At 37.0% G+C, this 25,063-nt stretch overlaps 1 protein-coding gene and 1 long non-coding RNA gene across 4 annotated transcripts; one reads left to right on the plus strand and one right to left on the minus strand.

The window, feature by feature from the left end:
* Positions 1–58: 58 nt before the first annotated feature.
* Positions 59–2,075, minus strand: LOC139119813 (uncharacterized). Its single transcript, XR_011548997.1, has 2 exons — positions 1,900–2,075; positions 59–1,373 (listed from the first exon to the last, which is right to left on the minus strand). It is a non-coding gene; the product is annotated as an uncharacterized lncRNA (long non-coding RNA).
* On the plus strand, positions 2,059–21,623 carry LOC139119810 (fidgetin-like protein 1). Of its 3 annotated transcripts, none has more exons than XM_070683714.1 (17): positions 2,059–2,301; positions 6,170–6,329; positions 8,049–8,137; positions 10,957–11,004; positions 11,740–11,822; positions 12,379–12,847; positions 13,255–13,409; positions 13,929–14,020; positions 14,690–14,749; positions 15,244–15,352; positions 15,946–16,046; positions 16,271–16,350; positions 17,370–17,440; positions 17,771–17,932; positions 18,531–18,750; positions 19,437–19,537; positions 19,747–21,623. In XM_070683714.1, the coding sequence occupies exons 2-17, from the start codon at positions 6,172–6,174 to the stop codon at positions 19,867–19,869; spliced, it is 2,121 nt and encodes a 706-aa protein (XP_070539815.1). In that variant the 5' UTR covers positions 2,059–2,301; positions 6,170–6,171; the 3' UTR covers positions 19,870–21,623. The 3 variants fall into 3 exon arrangements, with proteins under 3 accessions (XP_070539815.1, XP_070539816.1, XP_070539817.1); XM_070683715.1 differs by having other exon boundaries at positions 2,070–2,210; XM_070683716.1 differs by lacking the exon at positions 2,059–2,301 and adding an exon at positions 5,789–5,876.
* Positions 21,624–25,063: the final 3,440 nt, after the last annotated feature.

Raw genomic sequence — 25,063 nt, forward strand, 5'->3', positions numbered from 1 at the left:
ATTACAAAACAAAGGGAGAATTGTTAGTTTTGATGCACAAAGTACAGTAAACAAAACATTACAGCAAAACTTTTCATTTATTTTACATCAAATAACAAAAGACAGTACACCAAATGAAATTATTTACAGTATAAACTTGACTGAGGATCCACAGTGTAATTAAACCACCTTATCCTGAGGTGTGTACTTTTGTTCCATGGAAAGTCTCAGCAACCAACCCCTCTGTAAAATTGTGAAATAAAGAACTGCTGAAGAGAACAGTGTCACAAACTTCATAATTCAAATCAAATATTGAAACATACTATGTACATGACATGCATGCACCTCATGAAATTACCGAATTTCTGCATAAGTTGCTACATGTCACCGTATTGCAAATTGTCATGGGAGGAATTCCAAACCATTCTACAAATACTCTGATGACAACATCTACAAGTGATTTATCACACAATATTAATGTAGATTGTGTGGTTTTGTTGCAAAAGTAGGTGTCAACTGCAGGTATTTTCAAACTGTGAACTCCAGAACAAATCTTTGAAAATTATGGGATATGATGAACAATACAAAACTGCCTAGGCCGGCATCACAAGCTGGCAAATGCTTAGCATCTCATGGAACAAATGATAATTTATCTGAAAACAGTACAGTATCAATGACATTGCCATGTAATGAGTGTAATAGATTGGATCAGTATGTGTATGGTTTGACTATTAATTGTCCATGTCTGTAGATTGTATAAGCAAATTAAGCTGTGCAATCTTTCTCATATTAATACCTTATATACAGGGACAAAAGTTTCTTTGGCAACCAGTGACAGCGATACATCATGGCAGACCTGTTTACTATGTTACAGTAATGTCAAGTGGAAAGTTTGATTACTGACATCACAAAAGGAACATTCTATACTATTTCAATTCAGAATCACATCACTGCCATCCTACTGGTGATAGAAATAAATTAGAAATAAATGTATTGAGAGTGTGCATATCACATGCTTTTATTATACACCTCTCAGTCCATATAAGGGCATTTGAAGTATTGTCAGGCTCATCTTTTTATGAAGAGGGTCAACAAAGTCACTCCGCTTAAATGCAGTGTCTTTACACAGCTTCACTGACGTTAGAATTCAGGAAGTCCTTGTTGTGATTGATTCATCAATGCTGCCTGTTCCTGCTGCATTGCAAGCTCTTGTTGTTTTACAGTTTCTTGGGCTTCTTTTTGCATTTTCTCCATTTTTTCAAGTGTCACTGATTTAAGGGGCATTAACTTTGGTTTACATAAAACTGTAGTCGGGATGTCCTCTTGGTACAGCATTCCTTGCTTGGGTAGAATCTCTCGAAATGTCCCTTTGTTTTCCGGCATATTACTAGTTGCTGAAACATAAGATTGACAGTTGGCTATGCGTTACTTCCGGTTTCAAGGAAGCCATATTGTATGGTGTTCTAAATGTTTTCGCTGTGTTTGGAGGGATTTGCATACATGAAAGTAGAAAAAGACCTAAATGTAATATACCTGAGGGTTGTGCCTTGGGTTTTGGGGTCGCACGAAAACATGAAAACGCCTGACACATCCTTTGGCAACGGTGCTGCAGTTATACATGGTATAATAAAATCAGGGGACACCATGAGGGTAAAGCTTGAAATGTAAAATGTAGCCATGTTCCATTCCCCCCCCCCCCCCCCCCCCTGAAATTTAACAACAGCCTCATTTCTTTAAATTTCCAAACTGGCTCGACACATCAGGTTTAGTTTACAATCACCATCACTTGTTGTACCATCAATCATATGCACTATGCAGAGTTGGTATCTGGTGCAGTGAACTACAACTCGAGCTCGACAGATCCGTCTATGGTCTGATAAATAATTTGAGAAAGCATTCTAAGTAATGTTGTATACTCACAGTTTCAAAGTACCAGCTGATGAGTGGCTTCGAAACACTGGGAAGGAGTCCACACGCAAAAGAGAAATCTATTTACAAACATGCAAGATTACGCTTTCCTGGCTTTCACAAAGAATTTACTGTGGCGCTCATAGATCTCGTTGTTCGCGAGAATCTCGCGCAGCCATGGCGGGGGATTTCAACGTGTGAATAGGAGGAACCAGGAGGAACGGACGGGAAATACGTGTTAAAGAATCAACTAGCCAGAAGCATCGAACTTTTTTGACTGAAACGTGTCCCTGTGTTGATCATGTGTACAGTATTTTGATCAAGTAGGTATAGGAATGGAAGAGACGCCAGTGAACGCCTACATCAACTTGCAAAATCAGGAATGAACTGATGAATAACTCTTGAACTTGAAGGGTATGTCACGTAACAGTCGCTCGTTTGGGATCCAATTCTGCTCTGCGGACTACTGCCACTTACTTTTCCCGATAGACGTGTGTATACTACCGGTATATGCACACATGTGTCCGGCTTTGGCTACGCCGCTCAGGTTCCCACACAACTTCGTCCCAAAACAATTTCGTACCAAAACCACCTCGTCCCAAGTACTACTTCGCCCCAAGTACCACATCGTACTAAAACCACTTCGCCCAAAGTATAGTACCGTCAACTCGTCCTGAAACAACGATATACGACGTATCATAAGATTGTTTTTACCTACAACTTAGAAGCATTAATGTATTAGGACATTTTGGCTACCACGAACCATTTATTGTTGCATGAAACCATAAAGAAACACGCAAATGCTACAACTCAGGTGCCGTGCGCGGAATTGCACGATGTCAATTTCGCGAAATGCGTACACTTTCAAGATTTCAGTCCCAGGATGACACGAAGGTGGTTATTTTCAGCTTTACCAGTTAGCGATAAGTTTCGGGCAAAGTGGTTTGGGGGACATGACTTTTGGGGCGAAGTGGTTTTGGTACGAGGTTGTTTTGGTGCGAAGTGGTTTTGGTGCGAAATGGTATGGGACGAGATGGTATGGTGCGAAGTGGTTTTGGTGCGAAGTGTCTGGACCCCGCCGCTCAGCGGCTTTGGCTCCGCCGCGTAAGCGGCGTAGCCAAAGCCGGACACTCTCGCCATACTCGTAGGGCTATTCCGCAGCCAACTTGGGGGTCCTACTAATTACTGCCCGTCACTGCCCGTCAGGAAATTAGCCTTCCAATTACTGTAATCAGTCGATATTTCAATACCAAAGACCACTACTCTTTGTAAAAACGAACGAAATAATATTCCAAGATCCGAAAAATGTTGATTTTCGAACGAGTAGCAACGCTAATCGTGTGATCGTACATGCATCACCACTGGCCATACAATACTGCCCGTCGACGTCCGACCACTGCCCGTCACTGCCGTCGGGAAATTTACCTTTCAACGACTGTAATCAGTTGATATCTCATATCAAAAACATTACTTACTATACAACCAAACAAAATTGTCGTCCCAGACCCCAACAACGTTGATTTGCGAACAAGTGGCAACGCTGATCGTAATCGATCTCCGAACACTGCCTATCATCACTGCCCGTCGAGTAGAGAACTTAGCACTCCAATATTCACGTTAGTTCTGAGACAGGACTCGGGCATTTGGAGTAAAACAGACTCTTATTTTGTAGCTTTCTATTATATAAGTGGTCTTTGGTATTGATATATCGACAGATTACAGTAATTGGAAGGCTAATTTCCTGACGGGCAGTGACGGGCAGTAATTAGTAGGACCGAACTTGGGGTGTTGGGATGGCGTGGAGGATCGCCGGAGAAACTGATAACGACACTGCAGCAAAGACCAAGGTCCCCTTTCTAGCTCCATAGTCATAGCTTGCTGTACTAGCTACTTCGCTCTCTTCGTGTCGCACGGAGTTTGACATAGGAGGGGGATCTGACGGCAAATCCAGACTTTCTGACCGAACAGTAACCCGAGGTAAAACCTCGAGCTACGATAGCTAGTCTGTGTTTTTGCTTCATCAGAAAGGCTGGGGAGACAGGCAAATTGTTAAATTTCCCAACAAGTCATTTAATTTGCATTTTTGTAATACCATAACTCGCAGAAAGTGATTGCCCTCAGCCTATGTATACAGAATTTGCAAATTGAACTTCAGTAGCAATTACGACAGCTTTATTGCACACCAACACACTTCGGAAAGTGCAGTATAGCAAGAACAAAACTAAACATTGCATATAACATTGTCAATGTCATCAATGTCTTGACCTGCAGCTGCTGCCGGTCACAGTAAACATAGTTAGCAAGGGAGTCCTTCACACCTATGCCCTTTGTTATGTGTGTCCTACTGCTCATTGTCCTCCCCTAGACTTATTAAAATTGATTTAATTAATTTTTGTATGATATTGAAATATCATGTTCATAAATTCATAGATCGTAAATTACATGGTTAGCACACAGTCCCTCCACAACAACAAGAGATTTGTAGGGGATGTGAACAGTTAAGTATATGAAGAATGTTTCATGTAAGTTTGAAGAAACCAAAATTCAACATCAAGACTGCTATGCTGTATTTACAACTTGGAGAATAGATACCAAAAGTAGATTTTTCTTGGCTAGCTTTAAAGGTGGAGCTTCCCTTGAAAAGGGCGCAGAGCTATAGCGGTGTTCATTGTGTAAGTGGACACCAAACAGGCAACACGTGGGCACACACTCCAGAAAATGCCACAGTTAGTTTTTTCCGGCTGCAAAAATGCAGACAGACTGCCAAGCGGTTAGTGCAAAAGCTGCTGCCGATCGACCTCTGTGGTTATATTCAAATTCTAAAGTGACTGGAAACGATTTTTTTCTTGAAAATTCGAGCGTTGGTGACGGGGAATCAATGACCATTGGCGATTTGAACCGACCGTCAATCAAACGATTGTATTAAACTCTGTTTGTAGGATTAGCAAAAGGTGACAAAAGGTTGAGATCAGTTTGTGTAATTAATGTTATAGAAATCAAAAATTGTACTGGCCAAGTGTTTGACGGGGAGGAGAACTTCACTAATGCGAGAACTTGGGATTGAAAATTGCGGCTTTAAGTTGTTCCAGGCTTTGCCTCAAACGCCAGCTAAGCTAGTGTTGGAGGCATAGCCTGGAACAACTTACAGACCCACACAAAGAGATGTTAAAATGTTAAAATTTTAGTCATCTTGTAGACTCTGGACAGTGTTTCAGGATAAAAACCACTTGATTTGGGAAAAGTCATGTCCATGGTAGATTTTTATTTAAAACCACAGTCCAAGACATTATTTTTCAAGATTTACAGCTATCGGTATGCTGTCCTAGTCATACTCAACCAAAGACAATACAGCGTGCTTCATCTTTTCTGAAACAAGCTGTGCCACACAGGAGAAACAATATTTCTCCTTGTGAACCAGCCAGTGTCAGAATATTGATATGATATAAGACCCTAGCGATTTACAATAGATGCAAGGAGGGGCAACCAGAGTGGCAAAGCCAAAATATAAGTTTTCTATCCAAGGTCTGAAATTTTGTTTTTACATAACATGACTCTTTTGTACTCAAATTCAGTACTTTTTGTATGAGTAGAAAAAGCTGCATGGATTAAAACATATTCTTTGCAATTTTTGCTGAGCAATTTATTTAAACTTTTGGCCACCCGAAGGCCTTTTGGTATTTGCAGATGCAATTCAGCTTCAAGTTTGACTTAACGAGGGCAACCAAAAAAAAAAAAAAAAAAAAAAAAAAAAAAAAATTATGGAAGTATTTTGCATCACCTTTCAAGATAGTGCTGAATTACTTTCTATGCCTTCATTGCATACCTATGATCTGGTTAACAAGTCCTCTTATCCAAGGCCTAGGACAACTGAATTTTTCACCCAGGCCAGTGAATTGTCATGCGGTGGTAGTCCAATGGATCATGAGGACTTCAAGTGGCCCTATCAGAGCAAATTGAGGTCCGGTGTATGATAAAACTACAAGACTAAGGTAGAGGACGAAAAATGTAACTCAGTACTTTTCCGTAGTTCACTAAAATTAATTGGATTTCCAATAGTGAAAGGAGGTGTCAGCGAGATTTTACTATAAATTACTCCCCAAAGACCATGGTACCAGTGAGACTTGTCTAAACCTCCATGCCCTATTAAATTTACTCGCTACATACTGCAAATTTGCATCGATGACTTTGTTAGATCTGCAGATATGAGTTGAACTGGTGTAAGTGTCCAAAAGTCCATGAAGCTATGTTTTTTTTATTTTTTTTTATTGGTTACCCTATTTAGAAATGGCTAGTGTAGAAGAAAGTGACAGCATTGATAGTTTACTAAATCAGTGGCAAAGGCATTACTTTGTTTTGAAAACAGAAGGGAGTACAGCAGCTCAGAAAGCAGATGCTATCAGAGGTATCTTGTCACAAGTCCAGTATGCCAGTGCCACTGACAGGTAAGATAACCAATGAATACAGCCAGTGTGCAATTCATCATTGATTCTAAATCACATTTTAGCACAGGCAATATCCCTCTACGGTACACAATGTACCATGGTCCCTCCAGCATGCACAAATCATGATCTCTTTATCATATATAAACTATCATGGTATGTCCTCCATGCACGAACCATGGTCCCTCCACAATACACAGACTTCAATTGTCCCTCCACCGTACACAAATTAGCCATGGTCCTTCCATCCTCCACCATACACAAACTACCATAGTCCTTCCACTCTACACAAACCACCATGATCCCTCGACCATACACAAACTACCATGATCCCTCCACCATACACAAACTGCCATTGTCCCTCAACTGTACAAAAACTACCGTGGTCCCTCCACTCTACACAAACCACCAAAGTCCCTCCACCATACACAAACTGCCATAGTCCCTCCACCATACACAAACTGCCATAGTCCCTCAACCGTACAAAAACTACCGTGGTCCCTCTACACAAACCACAATAGTCCCTCCACCATACACAAACTGCCATAGTCCCTCAACCGTACAAAAATTACCGTGGTCCCTCTACTCTACACAAACCACAATAGTCCCTCCACCATACACAAACTGCCATAGTCCCTCAACCGTACAAAAATCACCTTGGTCCCTCTACTCTACACAAACTGCCATAGTCCCTCCACCATACACAAACTGCCATAGTCCCTCAACCGTACAAAAACTACCGTGGTCCCTCTACACAAACCACAAAAGTCCCTCCACCATACACAAACTGCCATAGTCCCTCAACAGTACAAAAATTACCTTGGTCCCTCTACTCTACACAAACCACAATAGTCCCTCCACCATACACAAACTGCCATAGTCCCTCAACCGTACAAAAATTACCATGGTCCCTCCACTCTACACAAATTACCATAGTCCCTCCACCATACACAAACTACCATGGTCTCTCCACTCAGTACAAACTATGGTCTACTTTTTTAATAAATATATTTTGGATGAGGATGTTAGATGTGCTTATTCAAATTCCCATTACTGCAAAAAATTCATCTTTATGTTCTGCCGGGTACTCACTGAGGCAAGTAGGCCTGACATTAGAATAGGGCAATTTGTCATAACATTGACTGTAGAAACTGCTCTTTGAATGCAAGAAATTGATAAGATTATTATTATGTACTGCTAATATAGTTCTTACTCAAGGAAATACCTTCCATGAAATTCCAAAAGTGACCTAAAGAATTCAAGAATTTTTTAAAGAATACACTGTTCTCAATCGCAACCTCAGCATTAAAGCCATAACATCACTCGGTTTCAGTTTATCACAACGTTTAAGTCAAAATTGCGAAACATCCTTCAACAATTACTTGTACTTAACCCTTTTCCTGCCAAGTTCATATTTCACCACGAGGTCAAGATGGTTAAAATTAATGAAACACAACATATTCCATATGGTGTATTTTAACATAATACTATACATTTGAAGGCTGTTGAAAACACAAATACTGTAAACTTGATTTTTTTGGACTAAAGATGCTATAAAAACCCAAACCAAGTGAGTGAAAATACGTCATGTTTTGGCTCAATATCGCTTTTTACTGACTTGGCTGATGGGAAAGTGATACTGTCTGGCAGGAAAAGGGTTAATCTTTTTTGAATTCTTGTTTTTAATTGTCATGATTTTGTCTTTTTTTGTTTCAATTTCAGACTGCCTGATAAAAAGTCTCAGACTATATTGCAGAAACAATATTTTGAGCATTATTCCAGCATAGTTGATAATTCTGACAAGCAATCAGGTATGGTGGATCCAGCAGTTATTTAATGGTGGTTATCTTCCAACAACAAAAGAAGTAACCAATATAAGTATACATAACAATTAAAATAACGACTACTAAATCTTTACTTACTGCCTTTTTAGTCCCCACGGACACGGTCCGGGGGACTTATAGGTTTGGTCATGTCCGTGCGTCCATGTGTGCGTCCATCCGTCCGTCCGTTCACGCAGATATCTCAGAGACGCCTGGAGCGATTTCGTTCAGACTTGGTACAAGGATTATTACCTATGCCATACATATGCACATCGATTTGTTTTACGATCCGATCCAATATGGCTGTCTCGCAGCCATTTTGTTTCCTGTATTTGATGTTGGTGCGTATGTTCACGCAAATTTCTCAGTGATGCTAGGAGCGATTCCATTCAAACTTGGTACATAGATTATTCTGTATGTTATACATATGCACATTGATTTTTGTTTTGATCCGGTCTAAAATGGCTGCGTGGCAGCCATTTTGTTTCCTATATTTGACGACTGTGCGTTCGTTCACGTAAATTTCTCAGCGATACTGGGCGCGATTGCATTGAAAGTTGGTACATATATTAATCCCTATCACATATATATGCACTATGACCTTGATATGCATGTCAAGTTATTTCACGAAACGATCAAATATGGCCACGAGGCAGCCACATTTTTTGCGATTTTTTCATGTCATTGACCCAATACTCAAACATCCATGAACTGATTATGTTCAAACTTGGCACAAAGGCAAAGCACTATGACCTACATATGCATGTAAAGTTATTTTGCGAAAAGTTTGAATATGGCCGCAAGGCGGTCATTTTTTTCCAATTTTTAGCTCCGCTGTCAGCGACGCGGAGCTTATCAAATAGGTTGATTTCCGTCGTCGTCGTCCGTCGTCGTCGTCTGTCGTCCGTCAAATATTGCCTTCTCCTCTGAAACCGCAAGTCCAAATGCTTTGAAATTTTATATGCAGTTCACTTGGGGTGACTTCACTTAAGTTTGTTCAAATTGTGGTGATATTTGCATATTTGTATTTTTGGGACATTTTTTGGTGTTTTTGGTAAAAAAATCTTCTCTGAAACTGCTTGTCCGATTGCTTTGAAATTTGATATGGAGTTTACTTAGGGTGACATCAGTCAGATTTGTTCAAATCGTGGTGAAATTTGCATATTTGTATTTTTAAGGCAATTTTTGTCGTTTTTGGTAAAAAAATCTTTAAAAATCTTCTTCTTCAAAACTACAAGTCAGATAGCTTTGATATTTGGTACATGTGTCCCTAGGGATGATCTATTGTAGATTTGTTCAAATTGTGCAGAAATATGCAAATTTGCATTTTTAAGGCAATTTTTGCCATTTTTAATCAAAAAATGTTTTTTTCAAAAAGTACTGGTCTGATAGTTTTGAAATTTGGTATACAGGTTTCTATAGATGAACTTAGTAATATATATTGAATTTCTGATGAAATCTGTAATTTTGTATTTTTGGGGCAATTTTTGCCATTTTTGGTCAAAAAATGTGTATTTCCAAAACTGCTCATCTGATAGCTTTGAAATTTGGTATACAGGTTCCTACAGATGAACTTAATGATATTTATTGAAATTATGATGAAATCTGCAATTTTGTAATTTTGGGTTAATTTTATCCACTTTTGGTCAAAAACTGTGTATTTCCAAAACTACTCATTTGATAGCTTTGCAATTTGGTATACAGGTTCCTACAGATCACCTTAATGATATTTATTAAAATTATGATGAAATCTGCAATTTTGTAATTTTGGGGCAATTTGTGCCATTTTTGGTCAAAAAGTGTGTTTCTCAAAAAGTACTGTTCTGATAGCTTTGAAATTTGGTATACAGGTTTCTACAAATGAGCTTAGTAATATATATTGAATTTCTGATGAAATCTATAATTTTGTATTTTTGGGGCAATGTTGCCATTTTGGTCAGAAAATTTCATTCTCAAAAAACTACTCATCGGATAGCTTTGGTTGACATGTTCTTAGGGATGATCCAATGTGATATATTCAAAGTATGATGAAATTGTGTATTTTTGCAGCTTATTTTAGCCACTTTTTTTCTGGCCATTGCATTGAGCTATCAAAGATTTCCACCTTCTTCATCAACATGTGTCAAAAATAGTTTCGGAGCTATATCGGCCGCTAGGTCGCTTGTTTATGTTTTTGAATCATAAACATCTGTGAACTGATTTTGTTCAAATTTGGAAAAAACTTGTCACAGAGACAGACCAGAACAGAAATACCATTTTTTATACATAGAGAGCAAAACAGAATAAGAATGAATTCAGTTCGCACCAAGGATTATAACCAAGCAGACAAGTGGGTATTGTGTCATCGACGATGACTTGTTATACAAGTATAACATGACATACAATTATGAAAGCTGGCTGATAATCACCCTATATAATCAATGGTTTACGTAGAATTTTTTGTGGGCAAACGCAGAGAAAAAATTCATTTGGTCAGTTCAAATCAATTCCTGAGGATGAGAAATAAACCTGTTTCCTTTTTTTTTGGCTGAAAAGAATACAAAATCATTGTTTCATAAATAAATTTTTTCATAAGTTGTTTAACTTCCATATCTTTTATGTACATCAAGTGAGGGGAGCTACAGGGGTCAATTGGTGTGTTGTCTCTATGTATGTCTGTTCACTGTAAAACTTTAAAAACCACCACATGTGTCACCCCAACATTTGGTATGAAGATCCATAGTGGGTTGTAGATGAGATTTTGTAGTAAGTGAACACATCAAAATTTTTTTACAATTACATAACTTTCATATTTCTTCTTTTCCAAGGAGTGGACAATTATGCGGAAGCTGCACTATCTGCCAACAAACCAAATGGTAAGAAACAATGATACACATTTCACATCAGTCAGACTTTACCAATGTCACACCCATGGTGGTACCGTGATAGTGGAAGCTTTGACCTCTGAAACAGCACATTTTGTTAAAAGAGTTTTTAGAGAAAACTGTATGAAAAGACAATGACAGCATTATAGAATGTCATGATCAAAGTATATGATTCAGACCCAGATATATGTAGACCTACTTGGTTGGTTCAAATACAGTAATTTATGATAATTTATTCAATAATTGTATGTCGATTTTTCCAGCGGAAAGATTACTGGAAGGGCGTATCATGTCTGTAGTAAATGATGAAACTGAAACGTTATGTTTGATAAAATTGCTTTAAAGGTACTGAATGAATGGGTGACGCATGCATGCATATATTTGACCCCGGTTTTAGACACGATACATGAAACCATCGCGAGAATGAATTAATGGTCATGACCATTAATTCATTTTCGTGATGGTTTCATTTTATTTTGTCTAAAACCAGGGTCAAATATATGCATGGTCACCCATTCATTCAGTATCTTTCAACATGTCAAACAATATAAGTACCATCTCGTATCAAACAAAATTCATGAAAAATGGCCAACTTTGTCCCTGTAATTTAAATCATTATCTTAAACCACTGTATTTGGAATCAGATTTCAGTTTTACATATATGATACAATGTGACCCAACACACCTCATTCTGCTGAACATTGTACATAACATTTCATATTTCAGAGAGTTCTTCATGGAAATCTTCATTGACAAAAGACAATGTTATGAAGCTGCCTTGTGTTAAAAACCTCATCCAAGTCTCCAAGGTACCATTTATAACTGTGTTATATAATGCATAATTTTCAATGAACTCAGAGTAATCACTAATGGCGAGATTGAATTCAGCCTAAATTCAACCCAATTTTCAGTAACTCTCAGTCCAAACATGTCTTCTGAGTATTTCATTAAATTTGATAGACCATCCTTGCAACATCCAACAATTTTTAGCTCATATTTGGTTTTGTATATTTTAAATATGGATTCTACAAAATACTGAAACCACCCTTTCAATTATTACTGCTAGTTGTTTGACATGAATTTGCAGTATTTTTTGAGATCCGCTGGTACAAGACAAACTTTTGACAGACTTCATCTTGGTAAAAAAGATTAGTGAAATGTCTGACAGAAAAAGTCTCAACTATCTTGGAAATAGGGTCTGAGAGATCTGACCAGTTTAATGGTCATTTTAGCAAGGTGTGTTACTTATTGAATTGTGAAATAACATGAAAGTTTTCGTAACTGTTCTTATGATTTGCAAATTATGAAATTCAGACTATCACGACATATACTGTATCTTGCCGTTTTATTAAATGTTTTCTTCAGGCTTCTGCTATTGAGGAGAGAGGTAATGATGGAGATGAAATAATCCTTGATATTAAACCAACTAAGAGACAAACAGCTCCTGAAAACCAGCCAGTGAAACTCCAGAACAAAAATCCACAGCAACCAGCTACCCACGATGCCACAAAACCATTATTTAAACCAATGAGATCTGCAAACAACGATGATTCCAGATTCAAATACAGTTCTAAAAATAATCCCAATCTGGCAAGACCGGCGACAAGTAGTGTGTTCTACCAACAGACGGGTCCTGGAAGGAGCATTCCAGACAGTAACAGACATGGATTTGCCAGCAATCAGTTTGATTCTGGACCAAGCAGGAATAGAACACAAGGACCAGAGTCAAGTGGATCATATTATAGAGAGACAACTCACAATGATAGTTGGTCCGGTACATACACAGGGCATGGAAATGTTCAAAATACTTTCAAAAGGAAAGCTAACTTCAATGGTATGAGTGCTTGTTATTTCTTTTGACTGTTTTTCATTTGATGTGTAATCAGTGAGCCAAGTTTTGAACTAAGCTCATGACTCGTGCTATGATCACTTTGTAACTCAAATCTGTCTTGAAATATAAATGAAATAGTGTGTTGTTCTTGAAGCCATGTGTTCAAATCAAAGGCAGACTAAGAAACCTACCAAAGGAAGTTGAAACTTGTAAACATTTAAAGTTAGAGCTTAAAAGGCTACACAGAGTCTGTTCAAAACTTGCCCAAACCCATTGTAAAGGATTGTTTAATCTGCAAATATGATGGCAAAGTTACTATACTTATTCAACAGTAAAACGTTTTAAAAAGCTACATTCAATATTTATCAAGCTGACTTGCATAAGATAAACTGTTCTTAATTTCATTGCAGGCAATGATGGTGATAGTTATACCAAACAGGAGACAGGCAGTAGAAATGTCTACCAAGGCAAACAGACTGGCAGATCCGATTATGATGACAACAATGATGACTTCCAACAACCATCAAATGCACCGTCATTATTCAAGACTGCCAGGGAACAACTTGTAAGATTTATTCATTATTCAATATCAAGCTATATGATTGTGTTTGCAATGACAGTAACTGTTTGTGCAATGACAGTACCTGTTGTGTTTCAATCAGTGTTATCAGGCATAATGATATTATAGGTAGATTTCATCATTTGGCATTAACATTTCATAAATTCATAATCTGTATAATTATGATGCTATTTCCAAAGTTTCAAAATTTCAATAGGAGTCTGACCTACCAATAACAAAATATCATTTATCTGGAAGTTACTTTTACTTGTTGTAATAATAAAACTCACATCAGAGACAGTGTGTAAATTCAAATGCTTATAACTATTACATGTATTTCATCCGCTGATGCAAACTAAGCTACATTTTGTTAATAGATCAGACTAGGATAGGTTGTGTTGATCAGTTGGAAGTCTCATTTTACTCAATTGTTTTTCACATTGAATAACTATATAAACAGGCTCCAAATGTCTTAGGTTTTTGTGGTCAGTTTCACAAAAGTAAACAATTTTCTTTTTCTCGAAGGTTATAAACAACCAAAAGAAATTTGGTAGCAGAAGAAATACACCATCTACATCCAACTATGGTGGTGGTAAGAAATCTTTAGGAACAACCAGGTATACTGCAAACATTTCATCAATGACAAAGATAACAATTAGCATGTTACATGTATCAAGTTCAATTATAAAGCAGGTCTGTCAGTTGTTGAGGTTGTTTACCAAGGGACAGATTTTGTGATAAAGTCACAAAGTTTGAACATTGAAAGCTAGCTTTCCTTTTTAATGTTACATTGTGTGGCTAGTCATTAGAACAATAAACTGTAGTTCTGTCCCATTTAAAATGGTCACTGTTATGAATATCATATGCTGGTTGAGATAAAATAATTGTATTCCCACATTCAGTCTAGAACTTTGCATCATACTCTAATCTTCATTTCATTTCTTCTAGGGATAAATAAATCTAAATAAGCTTGATGAAATATTGGGAAAATTACGCATATGTTGCTGATTGAGACATTGATTAATCTGAAATAAAGATGGCAAGCACTATGAAAAATCAGAGAGTGCATACATGTGTAGACTGATAAACAATGATCGGGTACCTCTTTTTTCCTGGTGCATTTCGGACTGCCCCCCCCCCCCCCCCCCCCAGCCAAAACAAACAAACCTGCCATCGTCCGACGATTTTAATGGAGAGGGACCCAAATGTCTTCAGATTCTTCTCCTAGGTACAACAATGTTTTTATATATATAGAAGTAAAAGTCCCTTTTTTCTTCATCTATAAGGAGAGGAATAAACAGCAAGTTTGTGCCGCCAGTGTTGAACAGAGACGGAGATGAAGATAGGTAGGTTTTGTCACACCAGCAATTTTCAACCATTTCTACTGGTACCAGTATGGCCTCTGGTCAAAGGGGTCAAAGGTCAGAAATTATTTTGTTCGAATACAGCAATCGCAATACAAGGCTAGTGGAACAATAATGGAAACCAGTACATAGTTTTTAGTAAGATAATGCTGGATTTGAAGATAAACAATATTTTCCTTTTAAAATGATTCATCATTAGTTGATTTGTATACCAAAACAATACTAATTTATACACCTTATACAAATGAATACACGTATTTGGGATATCGGATATTATATGCTTTTAGCAATTAAAAAGATAATGATGATGATGTGACAACTCTTAAAGACATCCATAATAAGCGTGAGAGTTAATTGTTGAGAATTCTAGATTACAGGTTGTATGTGTGTGACTGCTGTTGTGACTGGAAACTTGACATGATACAATGCTGAAATCTGTTGTGCAGTTTATTAATGATGATGATTGTGTTTTTCAGATCTTCATCAGGGCTACGACACCAAGGCAATAGAGATGAACAGGATGAAATTGTAGATGAAAGGTTGAAAAATATAGACCCTAAAATGATTGAACTGATCACCAATGAGGTACATCAAATATCTTGAATTACCAAATCTGAAAGAATCCTTTATCGCTAATATAACAAATAAATTTGTTTTGTTCAAAACACAGTGGTTCTACGTCCTTTGAAGTTGCAAGACTGTCTGCAATCATAAAAATGTGTTTGATATAAATAGTGTGCACCCAAACTTTGGAACTTCCTGTGTCAATTCTATACTTTCTTGAAAGTTCCTTGCATGAAACCCAAACTAGTACTTCCAATATTTTTGAATTTTCTTGTGCAAGAGAAGCCTTTGTAAATTCAGAGGAGCATCTAGCATGGCTTAGAATACACCATCTTGTTGTTTGCCTATCCCTTGCCAACATTCAACTTTCCATCTTGCTGTAAGTTCAAAAGTTCAAAAATATGATAAAAAAGAAATGATTGGAACATTTCAATATCACTAAGTTGAAGTACAAATATTACTGTAAGCAGATCAGTTGTATTCACCTGTGAAATATCAATGATGTGAAATATTAATGTTGTGAAATCAGAGAAGAAAAATCAAGAACATTTGTCATGAGACATGATTCTAGTATACAGTGGACACACAGATATATTCTCAATCTCATTCACAAGATAATGGACCATGGCGCCCCAATCACATGGGATGACATTGCTGGTTTAGAGTTTGCCAAGACAACCATCAAAGAGATTGTGATATGGCCAATGCTAAGACCGTAAGTCATCTCTGTATTTTAAGTGGACTAAACCTGTGTTTAAAACTATTCCTAATTAATGTTGTGATATGTACATCTATCATTTACTTGGCTGGTATAGATTAACATCCATCTTATTTTAATCAAACCATAATGTACTTTTCAACAGCATTTGGTCACCCCTTTAATGAGGAATGTGTCTTCTAGCAACACATTGAAATAATTAAATCTGTTTCATGTTACAGGGATATTTTTACAGGACTAAGGGGTCCACCCAAAGGATTGTTGCTTTTTGGACCCCCTGGAACAGGAAAAACCCTCATTGGTGAGTTTGGTTTTTCTCATGTAGTAATATACCGGTATATTCCCTAAATTATATGCACTTCTAGGTGCATCACAATTTTATTGTCAGGAATAGAAAGAAAACTTAATTTATGTTTCTTTAGCAAAGTGTTTTCCAAGGTAAGAACTTTCTTCATTAGTTAGAGACTTTCTGGATATTTCTGTGTGTCGGTATGAAATTTCCATGTATGAAAGAAAACCTTGAGTGAGCACTTCTGAGGGCACTCTGCTCTGCAGTCTTAAAGGTATACAGTCACCTATAATCTAAATATGCCCATATATGGTCAAAGGGGCGTTCCTTGGTATTCAAAATGCCCCTGTGAGGGTGCTGTTTTTAAAAAGCGGCCACCTGCTTAAAATCTGTGATTGGTTAGATTTTTCTCTTTCCATGGTAACTGTGGCAAAATTGGAACAGGTGACAGTATACCTTTAATTAAAATTAAAATAAAGTCTTGGGGATCATATACCTAATTTGACTCAACATCAAAACCTTAATGTAATATGTGTGATGTAACACAACTTTAATTCAGTAGGTGTTTCCAAAAAGACATTTTGCGAACACCTAGTAAGTCACTCTGCGGCTTGCATTTGAAGTTTTATCAATGTGATTCTCAAAAATACACATTTTGTTTCATAAATACATTTCAATCTTTCCTGCTGTGATTTGCATTGTAGCATTTGACTCTAAAATATTCAGGGCTTTCAACATTTCAGTGTTTCCTCAAACTTGCTTACCAGTCACTTGATTCTGTGCAGGGTACTTATTCTCACCAAGTGACTTGTGCTGCTTGCTAACGCCCTCTAGTGTTACAATTAGTGATCTTGCCATCTGTTGATGTAAGTGTATTATATGTAAGCAAATGATTAGAAGCAAGAACATTCATAAAAAATGTTTACACCATGAGGGAGTATAGCATTGTTTTCTCCATGGGAGATATATTTGCAGTAATTTTCAGCAAACTCTGTAGATTTCTGAAATTTCTAATCATGTGACTGTTTCAGGTAAATGCATTGCCAGTCAGGCTGGGGCCACATTCTTCAGTATCAGTGCTTCATCACTGACATCCAAATGGGTGAGTGAACAATGGATGTTTTATTGCAAATGGCATGCCTTTGTGGACTGTTATTACCAGCACAGAATTGAGTTTATTCAAGATGATAGATCTTCAAACATCAAATGACCAGTGAAAGTTGTGATTTAAGCAACTTTTTATATACATATATCTCTTTGAGTAACATATTTCTTACTTGTTTGGCTAATATGTGTTGGTAGTACCAGTAGAATTCATTTGTATCAGCATCTTCATGAAATTTTGAGGGCAGCTTGAATGGAAAGTGGCATGACATTGTAAACAATGGCTATTTGATTTTGAAGTGAAATCATAATACCAATTGTCTGACAGGTTGGTGAAGGTGAGAAGATGGTGAGGGCGATGTTTGCTGTAGCACGATGTCATCAGCCTGCTGTCATCTTCATAGATGAGATAGATTCCTTGCTGACTCAGAGAGTTGATGGTGAACATGAATCATCAAGAAGAATTAAAACAGAGTTCTTGGTTCAACTGGTGAGTGTTCACTATCCTGACCCTCCCAGTTACCTGACTTTGTCTTGATAAGTATAAACCATCCTAATCGCTGATTGTAATTTGACTCCCATGATGGAGACAATGGAATGTGAATCCTTGTGCTGGAATAGTGACAGGATCTAAGGATAAGGCTGTGGTGAAATTATCACTGATTACTTCCAGAAGAATCTTTCCTTCCATTCTTTGCAACATACTTTAACTGAGAGAGCTGTTAGACATGCTCCTTTAGAAATGATGACAAAATATTGGTCTCACAGTGAAAAGTTGTAAGTTTTCAATATTTCACACCATATATTTTTTTGCGATGCAGTAATCATAATTGTACGGTATATTCCAACACAGTCCCTCTATCCACGTGGATAGAGGGACTGTATTCCTAGAACTTCATCATCATCTGTGGTAATCAAAAAGCAGATTTTTACAAACAGAAACTTCTACTTTCGCATTTCAATTTATGTGCACACTAAAATTGCAGATACTTTGTGATCCAAAAACACAAAATGCACTCAGCATAACTCTTTTTGTAAAATATTTGTTTATGTTTTATTTGGATAGTTAAGTTATTTTAATCTTGCAGGATGGTGCTGGCACTGATTCTGGTGACAGGATCTTGGTTGTCGGGGCAACCAATAGACCTCAGGAGATTGATGAAGCTGCAAGGAGACGACTCGTCAAAAGACTTTACATTCCACTTCCTGAATTTGCTGCAAGACAACAGATTATTGTGAATCTACTAACACAACAATCTTACAGTCTATCTGAGGAAGAAATTATGAAAATCTGTGAAAATACTGATGGTAAGTCAGAATCCCAAAATATATTGTATTTCCAGGACAACAGAGAACATTAAATACCCATATACACTGTTTGTTCAACTTTAATCAGTGTATGTAAAATCATTTCTGTGACTTGGTTTCATTCAGATTGTGAGTTTCCAAAGAACTACTGTGTTTCATGTATTTCTAAATTTATCAACTTACCTATCTTTCTATATTTCTAGTTCATACAGTTCAGGAATATTCATACGGTTTTCATGTCTTTTTTATCTTGGCCTTTGCACATTTTTTCCCGTCTACTGCATTTGTATGTTAATTGTTTTTGTTCTCTTGTGGAGGGTCACTTTCTATAGGTGTCAGTCACCTGTGTGACTCATCCTACACCATGTCAAAGCTGAATTAATAAACAAATATGGCACAAATGAGGATTTATGGATAGAATCTAAAAAGAGTGTTTCATGAATTTCATGTGGTCTGTCAAGTCCCCAACCCTATTTTTAACAACCCCTTAGCTTACTGATAATTAGTGTTGAACACTGTCTTGGTCCACCAACCTTCACTCTCGCCATTTATTTTTCAGTAGCACAGTCCCTTTTCATGGAGGGACTTTTCTCTTAGACACATAAAGCAATACAGTACACTGTATCCATAATTTAGAACTGTAAAGCTTGACTCCATTAGTGATAATGTCATTAATATATTTTCAGGTTATTCTGGTGCTGACATGGCTAATCTGTGTCGGGAAGCAGCCCTTGGACCAATAAGATCCATCCAGGTGACTGATATTCAACACATATCAGCTGATCAGGTAGGTCAAAGGTCATGTTTTGATAGCCTTACTTTGCAGGGCAAACAAGTTAATGTTTCAGTGTTTACAACAGATCCAAAAAACTCATTCCTTTCAAATATTCATGATGTCAGTAACGAGAAGTCTTTTTAGTAACAAGAAGTCTTTTTAGTAACAAGACGTCTTTTATATTCAATATTTTTACCATCATTTGCAATATATTTCAACAGGTAAGACCAATAGTGTATGAAGACTTTGAGGAAGCATTGACCAATGTACGGCCTAGTGTCTCTCAAAAAGATCTTGAAATCTATCTGGAATGGAACAAGATGTACGGCAGTGGAATGAAATAACATGGTGTGTGATGTAGCATCCTGATTGGCTGATGACAAAGATGATGAGCTGATATAAACAGTACTGTCAAAGTTGGTACAGGGTTGCTGTAAATCACTTTGTAAATTTTTAACTATGAACGCAAATGGCGTATTAAAGTCATCAGCTCAGGCTGTCTCAAATACAGTATTCTGTCTGTAAAAAATTAGTTGAGTAGTAGTTCCTACCCAGTGTAGCAGCAAGTTTTGACATGAATAATATTAAAGCTAGTCAGCTTTATTGCTTTCAGTGAATTTGTTGGATATACCAGTTCCTGCAACTCAAAGGGAATTTTTGTTTGAAAATAGAGAAAGACCCATGACTTTATTTACTGTTCTCCTTCACCAACTAAGTCTGTTACCCTCACTCAAACTGAAGCTGTTTGCAGCATTTGGCAAGATCAACCTGTGAAATTTTTGAAAAATGAAATATGGCAAGTCAACCAACGCCTGTCCATTTGCACAGAACTTTATGTAACATGTCCAACTGATGAATTATGCCCTTTGACAAAGTCAATTCACCCAGTTCATTATACATTGAAATTGTATCTGCTGAAGTTTTGCTGTTCAAGTTTAGGTCACCATGCTAGACTTGTAGGAGAGCACTTCCAACAAATCATGATATGATGATAATGCCAAAATTGTCAGAGACTACCTTTGTACAATAGCATGGATACAATCACTAGCCAGAAAAGCAACCCTGTGCTGCATGTGATCTATAATAAGATGACCGGGAAGCTCTTCTGAAAATCAGATTAGCAGTAGATGGGGCCACTTGCATGTGACATCTACATTGAGCCTAACTACAATAAACCAGAATTGCAATCTGGAAAGTCCTGGGAGGTTCTTGAAAGTGAAATTAAGTCCTTGAAAATCATGGAAAATTCATGTCACCCATGATTTTTGATATCATGCAACAATCCTCATATCTTGACAATAATACCGGTATGCAAGATGATGTATGAAAATGATGTAGTGATACCAATAAAATGGTATTTTTGACCTCAAAACTAGAGTCCTTACACAACTTTCCCACATAAATCCCACTACTGACAGTTTGAAGGGAAGCATTTTGTTATTGCTGCCCAAAACTCATGTTTAACCATTTCATGTTTAACCATTTCATAGGATGATACAATAGCTACAAATGAATAATAAGATGTTACATATAACACTTTTATTTTGCATAATGGTGCTGAATTTGAATCCTCTGTTCAAACTTTTGAAGCCAAAAAATATGTTAACAAATGGCTCTGTATTGAGACTCAGATTAAGCTTTGTCTTGTATGATTGCTTACTTACAGAACTGAGCATGTCATATTTCAGAGAAAGCAATTGTCAAAAATAATCCCTCCATGATTTAAATTTCAGCTGTGGACTTTGACATTTTCAGATTTCAGTTGGCATAGCAACAGAGATGGCTTCTGTAGTGTATCATTTACAATTATTTTATCGTCTCACTTTGTTTGGTAGAAGCAAAAAAGTGATCAATTGCTAAAAAATGAAAATTTAAGGTTGTTATGGCTGTAGTACACGAGACAGGCAACAATATCTACCTTGTTTTTCATACTGTGTACCCAAAATTGAAAAAAAAAGGATTTCATCAATGATGTATATACCGCAAGTTTAATACTTTGAGCTGTTTTGTAATTTTTTTCTTTACACAAACTCAGTGTGTGTATGGAAAAGAAGTGCAACTTATACAATATGATGGTAATAAAGTGATTTTCATTCAATGTCATGTCAGTCTTGATGAATGCATGGAGGTACCACAAGTTGAGCACACCAATCAAGCATTCTACGGCCCTTACGTTAATGTGACAGGGAATTGAGCTTTTTGTGGACCTCCTCATGTAGACTCTTATTTTAATACTCAATAGTTGATTCAGAAAATTGTGGATCAAGAGATGGCAGGTTAAAATTTTCCGTCTTATACCTTCATTTTTTCTTGTTCCATAGTTTATAAGGTGGTTCTCAACAGAAATAGATAAATTTACAGTTACCTGCCTTATGGAGATGGTAATAGTTTCAAATTTTTGGTTTGCAGAGATCTGAGATGAGGTATACAGAGACATAACTATCAGGACAGGTACTACATCCCTTAGGTGGCAACTTTTCAAAGTTACCCACCAAAATGTCAGGTTGTTATTTTCAAGGAATCCTACACTGCTAGCAAGTTGGCCAACATCATCACAGTGAATTCTGAAGGGATGAAATCACATGTACTGTAAATACTCTTGTTACAAAGAGACCGACAGTAACAACCTGTTGAGTTATTTTATTGTTTGAGTTGAGAACCATTCAGAGATTACTCAAGCCTTGATTTACGTTGAAATAATTGTTTTACTGCTGTTTATACATTATTGGTCAATAAAAGTATAAGAACTGGGATCAGTTGGTAATGACCTTGCCTGGACCATGTATAGTGCACCCAATATCAATAATTATTGTACCCTACCGGTACATTTGTGACCAATGGAGGTTCATTGTGTACAAAATATTCTGGCATCAGTGGATGTAGGCTGTCCATCGGATGCTTTGTGACCTTTAACCTCACAGCCGGATCACGACAAAGGTAATAGCCAGTCCAGAACAAGACATGCTGCTGATAAGATCACCATAAAGATAAATCAATGCTTGGCAACTTCAAAATTTCAATTCAAATTTCAATGCAATTGTTGTGTTTGCTCTTTGTTTTTTGAGAATCAGATTTCCCCAGATTGCCACCAACTTGTAATATCGGAACTAATCTTAAAACAAATACATGTAGAAACAAAATATCACCCTGTTCAGTTGTGAAATACAAGGTATTTTTACGTATCTCATATCAAAAGTTTGGTGTTGCTGTACAATTTTCAATGAGTAATTCAGTGAGTTGTGGGTAGGATATGCATTCTAGCAATTTTGGAACTTTTTTAGTACCAGGAATCAAGTATATTTTTTGTGATGATTTTGTAACTATCCTGGCCACTGAGATTTGTCGGAACTGAAGTTTCTAGACTCTCAGCAAATGTAATGCATTGAATGTGTGCAGTTACAGATACAAATGTGTGAAAAGGTCAATTTACATGAAATAGAAGGGATGGTAGTGGGGAAACCATGTGATAGCCAGAAAACAAAGGAGGACGTCTTTTAGATTGGAAAGGGGACAATGAGGGCAGCGGACTCTTTGTAAATCTTATTTAAATAGACAAAGTCGCCCATTTTTCATGAATTTTGTTTGATACGAGATACTACTTATATCGTTTGACATGTTGAAAGATAATGAATGGGTGGCCATACATATATTCGATGCCGGTTGTAGACACGTTACATGAAACCATCGCGAAAATGAATTAATGGTCATGACCATTAATTCATTTTCGCGCTAGTTTCATTTAATTTGTCTAAAACCGGGGTCGAATATATGCATGGTCATCCATTCATTCTGTATCTTTCAACATGTCAAACAATATAAGTAGTATCTCATATGCAAGAAAATTCATGAAAAATGGGCGACTTTGTCCCTTTAAAGAGCAATTATGTACAACTCTCACTTCATTAATTGAATTCAAACTTCTGAAGCATTATGTCTAGTGAAATATAAATCTTGACAACAAAACATAGTTTAGTTGAATTTGGCCCCTTGCAACGTTAGCTCAAGCACACATGGATAAAGGGTTAGTTTAATCACTGATTGCATGATGATTCAAAATGCAAACATTAAACATACGGTACAAGAAAGTTTTCAAGTTCAATTGCAAGATGACAGTTTTGTAGAATGTGATGATATACCTTGGACAACCAATAAAACTCTGAAAAGGCTTGTTTCCATGGTAATGTGGTTAGATGGGTTTTTTACTTTTAGCAGAGGCCAGGGAAAGGGGCTTTTGCATTTTTTTATAATTCAGAAGTTGTACATTCCTCGATGAAATACCACAAGCAACTTTACAAAAAAACACTTTTTTTTTGTTTTTGATAGAAAAAATTATTCCAACCAATTAAAGTCACATCTACGTAACTAAACAAATAAAAGTACAGGGCATTGCTCTGAACTTAAGTAGCCATTTCACTTGAAAGAAGAAATGCGGAAAAAACGCAATTAAGTAATTTTACTGGAATGCGTTCAAGATGCATCCTTTAGCTTCAAGTCTATCCGTATCTGAAAGCTGATCTTTTTTTTTTTAAAAAGATAAATTTATTTATTTCAACAAGTCGCAAATAAAACAAATCAACATAACTGTGAATGCGTAAATATTACAAAAAAATCACCTTGTAGTAGGGATAGTAGAAAGCGCCCTCAAGCGACAGGTGTGTAAGTCTATGTCAATGTTACTGGGTACATGTGTATTTCTTCTCCTGTTGAGTTAAATGTGGTCTGATACACCCGTATTCTATGCAGGAAAGAAAAGTTATTTCTCTTTCTTTAAATTTTTACAAAAAGCATCGTTATTGATTCCCCTGTATCCACTTCGTTTACAATTTCATGGCTCAGACTGCAACATTTAATTTTTCACTGACTATTATATACCTTTTCCTCAGTTTTTGGCAGTTTTCAGGAGGGAAGGCAGCAGTACAAACAATGCAGTCATTTAGGTTGTGTCTCAGCTGTAAGGTATCTCGTAGGATGTTAGCGCTATCCATGAAAGTCACAATAGACACACAGGTACTAGGTCCCCTGAAGTAAAGTTACTGTGAAATTTTCAACCAATGATTTGAGGGAGGTGTGTAGGGTATGCATTTGAGCATAGACCCTTGATGGTCCATGATTTGAGCAAGTGAAAAACTTTTTCTATGCACAAAAATAAAACCATGTTGTACCCGCAGGGGCCCATTTATCTGGTTGTTGCTGTTGACCAATAAAATTCGCCGAATATAACGATTGTGTTGTTGTGTCGAATGTAATGTAAATGTCCTGTTCCTAAGAAAGGTATTTAGGGTTGGACCATTTGATATCCAGGGGGGTCTGGAAGATTTTTTCGGGGCACTATTTTTTTTCCCACATGTTCCACTGGATGTTTTTTTTCTCCTTGTGAATCCTGGCAATTTTTTTTGCATTCTTCCTTCAAAGATTTTGTTTTTAAAGCAGCGATGTTGCAAAATCAATCTGTTTATCATATATCAACGGACTTGTACATACTGGACTGGTGAGTTTCTTTGGCCTGAGGGTGGGGGTGGATTATATTTTGCCGACGTC

The sequence above is a fragment of the Ptychodera flava genome, chromosome 20 (assembly GCF_041260155.1).
Source record: "Ptychodera flava strain L36383 chromosome 20, AS_Pfla_20210202, whole genome shotgun sequence".
NCBI lineage: Eukaryota > Metazoa > Hemichordata > Enteropneusta > Ptychoderidae > Ptychodera > Ptychodera flava.

Bases quoted from the DNA above. Each gene is read 5' to 3' on its own strand.
- LOC139119810 (XM_070683714.1), top strand. From the start codon at position 6,172: ATGGCTAGTGTAGAAGAAAGTGACAGCATTGATAGTTTACTAAATCAG. The intron at 17,933-18,530 runs GTGAGTGTTCAC...TTAATCTTGCAG, and splicing joins CAGAGTTCTTGGTTCAACTG to GATGGTGCTGGCACTGATTC. The intron at 18,751-19,436 runs GTAAGTCAGAAT...ATATATTTTCAG, and splicing joins AATCTGTGAAAATACTGATG to GTTATTCTGGTGCTGACATG.